The sequence below is a fragment of the Wolffia australiana genome, chromosome 2 (genome assembly GCF_029677425.1).
Source record: "Wolffia australiana isolate 7733 chromosome 2, ASM2967742v1".
NCBI lineage: Eukaryota > Viridiplantae > Streptophyta > Magnoliopsida > Alismatales > Araceae > Wolffia > Wolffia australiana.
In genome coordinates, this window is record NC_135836.1 from 14,559,981 (window position 1) to 14,571,908 (window position 11,928).

General features: G+C 40.5%; 2 protein-coding genes across 4 annotated transcripts; one reads left to right on the forward strand and one right to left on the reverse strand.

Moving 5' to 3' along the window:
* The first annotated feature begins 157 nt into the window (after positions 1-157).
* On the forward strand, positions 158-3,079 carry LOC144716942 (zinc finger CCCH domain-containing protein 6-like). Of its 2 annotated transcripts, none has more exons than XM_078592224.1 (5): positions 158-260; positions 396-798; positions 1,714-1,904; positions 2,014-2,138; positions 2,226-3,079. In XM_078592224.1, the coding sequence occupies exons 2-5, from the start codon at positions 792-794 to the stop codon at positions 2,944-2,946; spliced, it is 1,044 nt and encodes a 347-aa protein (XP_078448350.1). In that variant the 5' UTR covers positions 158-260; positions 396-791; the 3' UTR covers positions 2,947-3,079. The 2 variants fall into 2 exon arrangements, with proteins under 2 accessions (XP_078448350.1, XP_078448349.1); XM_078592223.1 differs by having other exon boundaries at positions 161-260; positions 1,695-1,904.
* Positions 3,080-7,715: 4,636 nt separating this feature from the next.
* Positions 7,716-11,244, reverse strand: LOC144716943 (TLD-domain containing nucleolar protein). Of its 2 annotated transcripts, none has more exons than XM_078592225.1 (7): positions 10,953-11,243; positions 9,811-10,404; positions 9,534-9,727; positions 9,006-9,244; positions 8,717-8,916; positions 8,069-8,194; positions 7,716-7,993 (listed from the first exon to the last, which is right to left on the reverse strand). In XM_078592225.1, the coding sequence occupies exons 1-7, from the start codon at positions 11,103-11,105 to the stop codon at positions 7,895-7,897; spliced, it is 1,605 nt and encodes a 534-aa protein (XP_078448351.1). In that variant the 5' UTR covers positions 11,106-11,243; the 3' UTR covers positions 7,716-7,894. The 2 variants fall into 2 exon arrangements, 1 of the variants encoding a protein (XP_078448351.1); XR_013585025.1 differs by having other exon boundaries at positions 7,970-7,993; positions 8,069-8,263; positions 10,953-11,244.
* Between the last annotated feature and the right edge of the window lie 684 nt (positions 11,245-11,928).

Here is an 11,928-nt window from a genome sequence, read left to right on the forward strand (position 1 = left end):
ATTTCCTTTACGTAGTGGACATATACGAGCGGGGTCCACGTGTGAACTGGGATATTTACTCTCGTTCCACGCCTGCAAACTCTATCAAGCACAAACCTTTTACATATATAAAACCCTCGGAGATTTCTAGGGCACCGCTAGATCATTCTAGCATGACCCTCGGGTTGGTCGTCCCGGGCACCGTATTTCTTGCCAATACAAAATAGCTGTATCAACATTTTGACCTACAAGAATCTCTCTTGAATCTTTTTTCATTCAGTGTAATTATCCTGGGCTCAAATTTTGTGGTTGAAACTCTACTACCCATCATTTTCCAGTAATCTCCCCCAGGTACAGACTTAATTTCACTGTGTTATCCCAAGTTTAACTTTTTTAGTGTATTTTTCCTTTCTCAGGGCAAAGTCCAGGGAGGCTGTCGGTAATGGCGGATAATCCGGGGGAGAGCCACTTTGCACGTCGAAGCCATCGAGATGGTCCTGATCAAGCAACTTCCGATCGTGCATCATCTACTGATCTTTGAAACCACGATATTTTCATAGCTCGAAGCGCTGTGACATCGCCTTGACGGCGTCTAGGGTTCTTTTGCCCTTTGAGGGATTGATTACTTCGTGCAACATCGAATGTGATGACGATCGGTTGGACTTGATTACAACAACGAAGTGTGTTTGGGTGATTTTTTGCTGGTTGAGAAGCGTTCGCGAGGATCAGACGTTATCTTGCAGTGCAAGGCTCTGGTTAATGGCCGGGTTGAAGCAGTCGAAAAGGGTTTCGTGGGCTCCGGGCGTAAATCTATGTCAGGTAACGAATTACCCGTTATTTAACATATGGGTGCATCTGTTTACTGTGTTTCTACGGTGTTATGTCGATTATTCGAGCTTTATTTTTTAACAATGTAGGTTTTCTCGTCATGGGTTTTTTTCCCAGGCATTGTACTTGCCAGCTTCGCTTGGGATACTCCTGAGTGCTTCAGTTTTTCCGTATTGTTTTGAGTCATTTATCGGCGATTTGGTTAATCTCTTCGATTTGTTTTATTTTACCAGCATTAGATAGAATATTTTTCCCGTGTTGGATGTATGTTCCTTTTTTTCCTTCTCTCTTGTGATCCATATCTCTTGTTTACTTGGCTTCAATATTTGGGAAATATGCCTTTTGAGGAAGCCACGAGTTGGCAATATTAAAAGATCGAAATGTGAGTACTTTTTGTAAAGAGGTCCTTGATGGGCATGTAGTTCAGCTATCTTCCTTCAGGTGCATTGATCTTCATGAATTTGTTTCGACCATTATAGTATAATTTTTGGTGCGCTTGGCACGTGATAGTTTTGAAATGGTAGATAGTTCTTTTCCCCCTTTTCCCCCTTTTTTTACGATGCTTATCTCATAAAATTGGAGCATTCCAAAACAGTTTCGTTAATCATATAGTAAATTTTCAGAGAATCGATCCACTTACTTTACAATGTGGAAGGATTTTCAATTAAGTCTTTGCCATTGGAAGAGCGCTGTTTGATTTAAATATTAAACAGTTTCTTCGTGGACTATTTTCTAAATTGGGAAAAAAATTAAGTAGTGTCGGGTTTTGATTAACGACAGTCTAGGGCCATGTAGGTATATAAGATTATTTTGATCCACTTCAAGAATTCTTTCAAGTTCAACTTATTCACTTTTCATTGGATTTACCTCGTTTTTCATGTAAATAGGTCAGATTCTTTTTATCAGATGAGACGCCAGCTCAGTCTGGATCAGGCGCACAAGATCAACTTCAAGCCAAGTCCTCATGGCTATGGCACTCACATGAAGCAGGTTCCACTGGTGAGCACCTGCCTCCGGGTTTTAACACGCCACGTCCGATTCTGCACCGGCCCAAAACAGTCCATATTCCACTGGTCCAGTGGAAAAACCCAGTCAAGGTGAGAAAATCTTCTCTTTACATTGCATATCTTATTGAATAACATAAAATCTAATATTCTTTCAAAACTATACATAGAAAATCTAATATTGTTTGCTCATGCGCATCAGTTTTCCTTGAGCCATGAATGGTTGATGGCGGCCGGGGAAGAGAGTATGGAACTGGAGCTCCAGAACCAAAGGCAGATGGGAGTTTTCGAAGCCATTTACCCTCGTATATCGTCCATCCCTCCAAAGTACCAAAAAAATCAACCACCCTAACTTTTTTCCTTAACCTTTTTGTCCCTTGAGGAATAATAGCTAACTGTCTCTTTCTTCTACAGCCCAATGTCATCCGAGCCATCAGATTTCCCCGGCGAAGAACCTCCCCCGCCGATGATTCCAGTGACAGCCATTGAAGATGACCCAGCCGAGGAAGAAGCAGCAGTTGATCTGCGGTCAGATCTCGCGACTATGTCGTCCGAGAGGGTCCCCAATGGGGGTGAAAAGCCGGAGCTCAGCTTCCCGCCGGGGGTGGAACCTGATGTGGCGGCGGCCGCCTCCGCCGCCTTCACGGCTTTGCTCAGGAGCAATGAGGCAGGCAGCCTCATCGACCCGGATCTGCTGATCAAGATTCTCAGCAATCCGAGCCTGATAGAGAAGCTACTCTCCGAGCGAGGACCCCAGGAAACTCGGCCAGTTCAACCCATGCCCAATACTGGGCGGCTTGTTGGGCTGGCCACGGCGCCAATCGGAGGCATCCAGCTGGCGGGAGATTCGGGCTACTTCAAGACTCTTATTCAGCAACATGGTGTGGAGGAGAGCAAGGAAATTGGCCCCGGGTACGGCCCACTTGATTGGCGCCAGAATTTTGCACACAAAGGTGTGGAGCATGGAAATTCAAAGCCGAAGATACCCAAACTCTGCGCCTTCTTCAACAGCCCTCGAGGGTGCAGGAATGGGGCCAGTTGTATGTACATCCATGAAGCTTCTCTTCCTCAGAGGAACGATCGCCCCAGCAGCAAGAAGATCAAGCTTGATACAGAAATAGCTAGAAGAGTTTAATAAAGACTTTTTCTGCTCTTTCTTTTAAATTTTCAATTGGCGTCGTTATCATGATGTGGGTAAGTAATTTACAGATTAGTTCCATGATATTTTTTATTCTACAATGCCAGGAAAGAAGAGTTTAGCAATTGCCTTTTTCCTCTCATTATTTTAAAATTTTGAATTATCATCGTTAGTATCACCTCGGTAATTATGCGTGTTGTTATGGGCCTAGATGCGGTGTGTCATTCATTGGAATATGTCAGTAACAAAAATATTATCACTTAGATTAAATTTATTTTTAATTTATAATAAAAAATTTCCTGAATTAAAAAAATCATATTTTTTAATTAGAAATTGGACATACTATCACCATAAAATACCTGTTTCCAACGGAATTCAATATCTTTTTCTTAATTTAATGTCTAAAACTTGTCAGTAATTTTTAAACTTAAGTCCAAGAAAAAAAATTCACTCAGCATAAATGAACAATTTCAAAATGTTAAAAATCAGTTTTACTAAAATATCTCACTACATAGAGTTTAACAAATTTAAGAAGGCCCCACATCCATCTAAGGTCAGTTGTTCCACTTGGATCACCTTCAGCTTGTCTACCTTCTTCATCATCCAGAATAGGGTTGCTAATTCACATCCATTGTTATACTCGATATCCGACCTACTTATATGACATATCCAGATACTGAAATTGAAAAAATAAAAGATATTAGACTATATTTGGCCTCCTTGCGGACAAAAACAGACGATTATCCTGGCTATTAGATAACAGATACACATTGCGTCATTTGATTTAACCAAAGGAAGGAATCATTTATGTTTAACATTTAATTTGAACCAGAAATACCCCTCCTTAAGGGCATTAAACATGAATAGTAAATTGCCTCGTTTAATTATTTCAAAAATTATTGTTGAAGAGTCATCATGGTGAGATAATCCCAAAACATTATATACTGGAAATCACACATCAGCCTCGTTGACATTGAAAAAAAAAGGGGGGATCGGCTCTATAAGAATCATTTGGAGCTCAATCATGCAGAGCCATTTGTGGCATTTCTTTTGTTTGGTCTGCTACAGGTGTTCTTGGCCCACATAAAAATATGCAAATCTGATTAAACATACGACTCTGCTAAGCGGGCAACCGGTTGCCCCCGTCGAATCTTGGGCAACCGGGACACGTGGAAAAAAAACTATGTGTCGTCCCAGGATTGGACCAACCGGTTGGCCAATTTTTTTTGGCGCTCTTCTTTCGCGCTCTCTCTCTCGCCCATTTCATTTTACTATATGTTCTCTCTCTCTTCCCGGCGATTCTCCAGCCTCCGGAAAGCCCCGCCACCAGTCACCGCAGCCACCGCCTTCTTCTCCAACACCGTCGAGGGTGACATCACCGTCGGCATCACCACTCCGGCATCACTGTAAGCTGATCCCTGCATACGAAAGCTTGCACGAGGCCGCTGCGAACATGCAGATCGAGGACAGAGATTTGTCCTCCGTCTTGCGGTTCACACCCGACGAGCTCGGCAACTATCTCTCCGACTTGTTCTTCGGCGATGCCCCATCGGGGTCGAGCACTCTGCCCGTTTTTTATTCTTCTGAAAGGTCCAGGGTTGAAGGTTTACCCGTGTCACCCACACAGGTCACGACCATCTGATGTTAGTTGTGAGTCCGGCGCAAAGAGCAAGAATTTCCGCGTCAACAAGTTCTTCCATATCTCGGTGTTTTTCCTCTGTCTGAAATCCGTCATCTTTGAGATCCGAGTCTTTGGAATCTTTCTTGCGGTTTGAAGTGGAATTTTTCTCCATAAATTTGAGTCATTCTGTGGAGAGATTCCTCTTCTTTGGGATCTGCGCCTGTTTCAAATCGTTCTTGAGTTGGAAATCACATTTTTCTGGACACAAGTTGAGTTATTCTGCGGAAAGCTTCGTTATCTTCGGGATGCCGAATTCATGTTCTTCGAGGTGCCCAGGCTCCTCACCCTCTCTTCCCCTTCCACCGACGCCTCCATAGCCTCGAATCCCCAAATCTTCTTCACTCTGTAGACTCTGATCCGCAGATTGGTATAGAGATTGCTACAGAGACACGCCGCCGTTCATGGTATAGAGATTTCCACACCAATTTCCATGCCATGTATAGAGAGAGAAGAGAGAGAGGAGTACAAAGAATAAGTTAAGAAGAATGTTATGGTAAAGAAGAAGAACGCGGTGAAGAAGAAAAAGAAAAGAAATGCTACACAGAAAAAGACGAAGAAGACGGAGAAGAAGAAGAACAATGCGAGGAGTGAGGCGCGGGAAGAGGAGTGAGATGCACACAACGTAGAGAGCGGAGTGCAGCACACAATTCGAATAGAGAGAGCGAGAGAGTAAGAAGAATAAGAATAAGAAGAACGTTATGGTGAAGAAGAAGAACGATGTGAAGAAGAATATAGGAAAATGAAGACAGAGTCACCGGAGGATCGCCGGAGGACCGCCGGGAAGAGAGAATAAGGAAAATGAAATGGGCGAGAGAGAGAATATTGGGAAATGAAATGGGGCTTTCCAGAGGCTGGAGAATCGCCGGAGAATCGCCAGGGTTGTTTCGCCAGAGAATCGCCACAGTTGTTTCGCCGGAGAATCGCCAGGGTTGTTTCGCCGGAGAATCGCCGGGCCTTGGAGAATCGCCGGACAAGCGTATTTTCGCCGGAGAAATGAAATAAACCATATTTTTCCGGAGTTCTTTTTCCACGTGTCCCGGTTGCCCAAGATTCCTATGGGGCAACCTGTTGCTCGCGTAGCAGGGTCGTTAAAATACGAATTTAAATTTTAATATTGTTTAAACTCTAAAATTTATGAACTTAAATTTTTTGAAGGATTTAGATTTAACATAAACTATTATAAGGATTTATTATCTTTTTCGAATGATATTTTTATTTTTATGGAATTTCTAGTATTTTATGGATTTTTTGACATTTTATTCATAAATTAAATAAATATAGAAGTCAAAATATATAATTTTTAATTTAATTAAATGAATTTTCCACTCCTAGAATTGTGTGACATGTTGTCAGTCTGCCTCGCAAATTGGAGGAGAGAGAAAATCAGATGGCTCAGATTTCTCCAAATTCAAATGATGATCTGTAACAATCCAGAAGGATTTTTGGGATGAAAATTTGAGGGTAGTTTCATTTTTACCTCTTCTATCCATCCACCTTCTTGGATCTATAATTAGAACATCCTATACTTGTGAAAAAGACACCCTTGGATTTTTTCCCCAATTACAATTCACAGAGTGATTTGCTCATTCAAAATCTTGATTGGGTCCATTCTTGCATTACAAGAGCGATGAATTGAATGAATGATATTCAGATCAAGACATGTGAAAAAAGTATCACTTGGCATGTTGGGCATGCGACAATGACGTTAGCGTGAATTTCGACTTTTTTGACTAACTTTGCCCTTTTTCCTAGGTTATTGTTGCTGATAGCCTAGGTTGTCAATATCAATCTCCTTTGCATTGGCAATGGTAAAGCCGCCACCACTTGCCCCCTCTTCTTTGCTCATTGGCATGTATCCGCCATCATATATGTCTCAATCAGCAACAATATCTCTTTCATCCGCCTCACTCCGCTCACATTCATCACCATCAACCATCACTTAGCACTCCTAATTCACCAATTATGCTATTTTTTAATTAGAACTAATTAGTATTTTCAAACATAAAATTCTATAAAAATTTCAAAATCTATTCTATAAATTTTAAATGAATTGGGTGAAATGGAGTAACATTTTAGACTTTTCTAAAATTATATTGAATTAATTTTCACTATTTTGCATTCATGATACTATATTGAATTTTTAAAATAAATATTAAATTAAATTAAAGTTCACCTATTCAATGTGTGATCCCTATAAATTCACCACTTACTTGCCATATGCCCCTAAGGACAATCATAAATAAGCCAGATGCTTAAAACAACATTTCTAGCCCTCATTTATGGTTCATCAGTAGCCAAATGGAATACATGGTCAGTTTAATTTATGAATTTATTATTTCATGACTACTGTGTTTCATTTTTTATTTATAATGTTATTTATATCATCCACAATCATTTATTCTCATTCATCAATCAATAAAGATACAAGTAGATGGATAAATAGTAGAGATAACAAATATACACGTATATAGCTAAATAGATGGGTAGACTGATAGAAAGATACATAGATATATCTCAGTACCCAAAGTATTGATCTAATTCAGCTGAAATGTAAAGAGATGGACAAGCCAAACAAAATACAAATATATTGAATGTAAGGTACGAAGACTGATTGGAAAAATCAAGGAAGATTGATGGGAAATATAGTTATAATGACCAAAAACTGATCTATAATTAGATGGCTGGAAAGAAAAGAAACATGATAATTAAGAAATGTATAAATCAAGTAATCTTGATCTGAAATATTAGATGTACAATTATAAAATACATTTTAAGTAATCTATTAAAAACAATGCGATATAAAACACAGACAAAATACGGAATTACATACATGACAATCCTGATTAGATATGTACCTGATCAACTTAACATAATCACTGATTCCCGTCAACAAATTTTTTACGAGATTACTGTGTCCAAGTGATTGAGATCTGAAAGAGGGTCACAATTTGCAAACCTTGATGGTTATGAAAAATTCAACAATGGTTTATTTTAGGGACGATCCTCAAAATTTTCCAAATTTCAATTTTTGGCCCTGATCCTTTATTTAATACCCGCAAGGTCAATACTAAGAATTATCTGCAAATGATGACAATATCAATACTCTATTATTTTACTCATGCTATATGTTTCAACCCTGAAGGTTAATAATATTCATTATATACAATTATTCATTTATATTACCTTTAACAGCAAGGACAAACTAGCCCATGACGCCAACAAATAACAGAATTTTGTGAATCAATCTGGGGCAACTCTTTCAGCTCAGCGGTCTTCCCGCTGGACTCTGTTTGGATCAGTGATCATGCTCATCATCATCTTCTCCGGGGAATCCTCCCAGGAAGCAAAAGTCTTCAGATCAACCTGAAAAAAATAAGGGAAAAAAAATCAGCAGGAAACTCCCTATTCCATTCACTATTGGGAGTTGACCAGGTCAACCTTTCGGCGCTGCTCCGAGAAGAGCTCCTCTCTCTTCCTGTATGCCTTCTGCTGATCCATGACGGCACTTCCGCCCAATCCCCACGCCTCCAACTCCAATATGAAAGCTTCCACCGGTAGGAAACCCTGAGGACAAAACTACGTCAAGGCTGTTGGAAGTCCACGTCAACCTCCTGCTGCCTCCGAGTATCAGCCCTGCTATCAGCTATAGCTTTTAGCACAGTGGTAGATGGTCAAAGCCATGGTTTTAGAACCAAGGTTACTCATGCGTCAATTCCAAGAGAGCCTAATTATGAGTGTAATAAGACGAATTGCAGGAAGTCCAAGTCAACACCCTCCCGAGAAAGATTTTAAGGCCTGGGAGTAGCTCCCTTCTTATCAGCTATAGCTTTTGGCACAGTGGTAGGTGGTCAAAGACATGGGTATTAGAACCAAGGTTGCTCATGGGTCAATTCCAAGAGGGCCTAATTATGAGTTTAATGAGACGAATTGCAGGAAGTCCAAGTCAACACCCTCCCGAGGAAGATTTTAAGGCCTGGGAATAGCTCTCTTCTTATCAGCTATAGATTTTAGCACAGTGGTAGGCACTCAAATCCTAACAAAGCTGGTCTAATAGAACTGAACCGGGTTTTTTTAGGCCCATGTTACCTGATTGGGAAAGAGAGGCCCCGGCTTGTACGTCTTGTCCATTGCATGGTGCCGGATGATGGCCTTGGAGAAATCCTCTTCGATGAAAATTCTCTCATTTCTGACGGTCCCACCGAAACCCAGACCTATGGGTTTAGGATGGGGGTCATAGCGTCGAACAGAAGGATGCAGCCGAGAATAAACAAAGTTCTCGTCTTTCCCTGTTGAGAGAAGACAACATGAGTAAAAATGACATGGGTGTGTGAAGAAGTTGAATTTTTATGAAGGGTTCATTGCTAATTTTACTTGCCAGATGGAGAGAATATGCGGAATACTGGGCTCAGAGAATAGAGGTATCCATGGTCCCCATAGAACACGTCCCTGTTCTCAAAGCCCTGTGCAGTGAGGATACCAATGATGTGTTTTGATTGGCTGCCTTCTGGATTAGTGGGCTCGGGCGGTCTGATTGAAAGCAAGAGGAGAATCGGTCCATGGTAGCCTTCAACGTTTGACCAGAATCTGCTCAGCCCCTTTCCGTGGAATTTTGATCTTCACACAGAGTTTTGGAAAAAAATATTATTAGCTTGGGTGTTGATTTAAGAAGCCTAATTGCAATTTCTCACCTCCGACTTGGAATATAACCATTTGTTACATATTTTGGTTCAATATTCTATTTGCAGTTTTACTAATCGCATAGGCACAATTAGTTTTAAAAAGAGTAGTAGGCTAAAATTTAGAGTAAAGGAAAAGAAAAACCTGTAAAGGAGATTATTAAATGTTTCTGAAGATTTCTCTTGAAAGCTGTAGGCTAAAATTTAGAGTAAAGGAAAAGAAAAACCTGTAAAGGAGATTATTAAATGTTTCTGAAGATTTCTCTTGAAAGCACGCCCGGGACAGTTCTTCACTCACAGTATCTCTAGAGCTTAAAGAGATTGCCCAGGCTCTTCCGCAAGTTAGAAGAGAGTTCTCAGAAACAGTGGCTGAAGTACTCTCATCAACTGACGAAGATGAAGGACCCACCTCATCTTCTTCCTAGTTTTAAACAAAAATGTAATTAAGTCAATAAATCTAAAATGAACTTTTTTCTTAGAAAAGCTTCGACTGAGGGTTTATACCTTGGATGCAATGTAAATATGCAATCTATCCTTGATATATTGAGTAAAACAATGGGAAAGGCCGGGAACTGTGGCCAAAATCCACATGTGAAGCTTCTGTAAAGAAATTTCGTTTTCGAGATCCAAAGTTTGATCGTCTCCAATCTCGCCAGAACTAACATATGCTGAAGTTATCAAAGGGCGTAGGTCTGGGAGAACATAACTCGACCTTTTGCAAACTTTAGTGATCTTAGTGCTCTGAACCATTATCCAGCAAATCCAAAGAAGCATGAGCACGTCGACCAATTTCAATTTTCCGGTTAGTTTAACTGAATCCAAATCATCATCCTCTAACGATGGCCCTGAAATTAAGTCATTGTCCTTCACCAACGCAGAGTACAATCTATACAAATCATGAATTGATGCTGACAATGAGATTCTTCCGCAGCATCTGTTGTAACCTCTCAGGAAATCAGCCCATGTTATGTTTTCTTTCCCTCTATTGAAGAAGAGATCAACAATAGATGGTCCCAGACTTGCCAAAATTTCACGGAATTTTTCAGGCATAGGGGAAACTTCCACTTGCAAATTCTCAACAGAGAGGGAAAATGTATCCTGGAAAATTTTAAAAACAAAATATCAGCAAGAAGTCAGAAGAAAAAAAGGGAAAGAAAATATAAACAGACGCTAAGAACTGAATCACTGATAGGAAACCATTTTTCATCCCGTTGATCGATTGTGTTGCATTTTTCTGATGAGAGGATTGAAAATTTGTGACTTAACGTCCTGCTCGAGGACAAAGGTTTCTTCTAAACTGTCTTGCTGCGATAGACTGGACTGGGATTTGTCATTGGCTATCCATTAAAATATAAACATGATAAGCAATGCAATGAATTGAATCGCAATAGGAAACCATTTCCCATCCCGTTGATCGATCGTATCGCTATTTCTGCTAAAAAAAATGAAACTTTCGTGATCAAAATGAAACATGTGATTAATCGTCCCCATTCTTCCAATCAGTGGATTGAGATTTCTCATGGACTGCTCATCAATCAGGACGATTAAAATGGACCATGAAAGTTATAAATTTCGTGAAAAAAATTGAACTAATTCTAGGAGGAAATTCAAACTGTTCCGCATAATTTAACTTGAAAGCGGAATACCTGAAGAGACTTGCGAGGAATCTCATTCGTTCCGGGAGCGGAAAGCTTAGAAAAAACCCTCCGGAGCATCGAATGAGATCCTGTAGAGGCGGCAATGGACTCCTCTTCCACCGCTGCTGGCGATGGCTTGTTGACAGACGACGACGCGCCCATCTTCTTCCCCGCCGAACAACAATGGCAAAAATCTGAGGGAATCTCTTCTCTATCCCACCCGCTTCTCTACCTCCCGATCGAGAATTGAAGACTCGTGAAGGATCATCTATTCAAGCAGATTCGAATTTCTTCTTCTTCTTCTTCTTCTTCTGCTTCTTATTCTTTTTCTTCTTCCTCCGCCATGAGACACGTCATCTTGCCATCTGGCATTGCTGACACGTGGCGATGTTATCCTGCTCTGAGAATGGTCGATTCAGTCTTTCGATCGATTTTATCGATCCGATCGGTTTCGGGCGATCGAATGATACCCTCGATGATGTCGATCGGGACTGGATCGATCATCCTGATCGGTGGGACCCACATAAACTTTATAAACATAATTACACTGATGAAAAAAAGTGGTAAAAATTGATGCATTTCCATCTGGCCTTCAACATTAGGGACGGGGGTTCAGACCAAATGAAGTTGATCCAATTTTGATAGACATTTTTTATCAAATTTGGAAATTTAAAATTGATTGAATTTTATTTGAACTGTTCGAATGAAATAGAACAAATTGAGGAAAAAACGAAAACTCCCTCATGCTCCCTCTCTCTCTCTTACTCGTTCCTCTCTCTCTCTCCTGTTATCACTCTTTCTCTCTCATTCTCTCTCTCTCTCTCTTTTCTTGTTCTCTCTCTCTCTTGTGCTCTCTCTTGTTAGATAGCACAATTCTTATGGACGAAGAAGGTCTCACAAAAGTGAAAATGAATATAAAACATACTTCCATTGCATCTTCTCTTACTCGAATCGAACAGTCTTGAGGGGCGGCCTTTTGGATCAG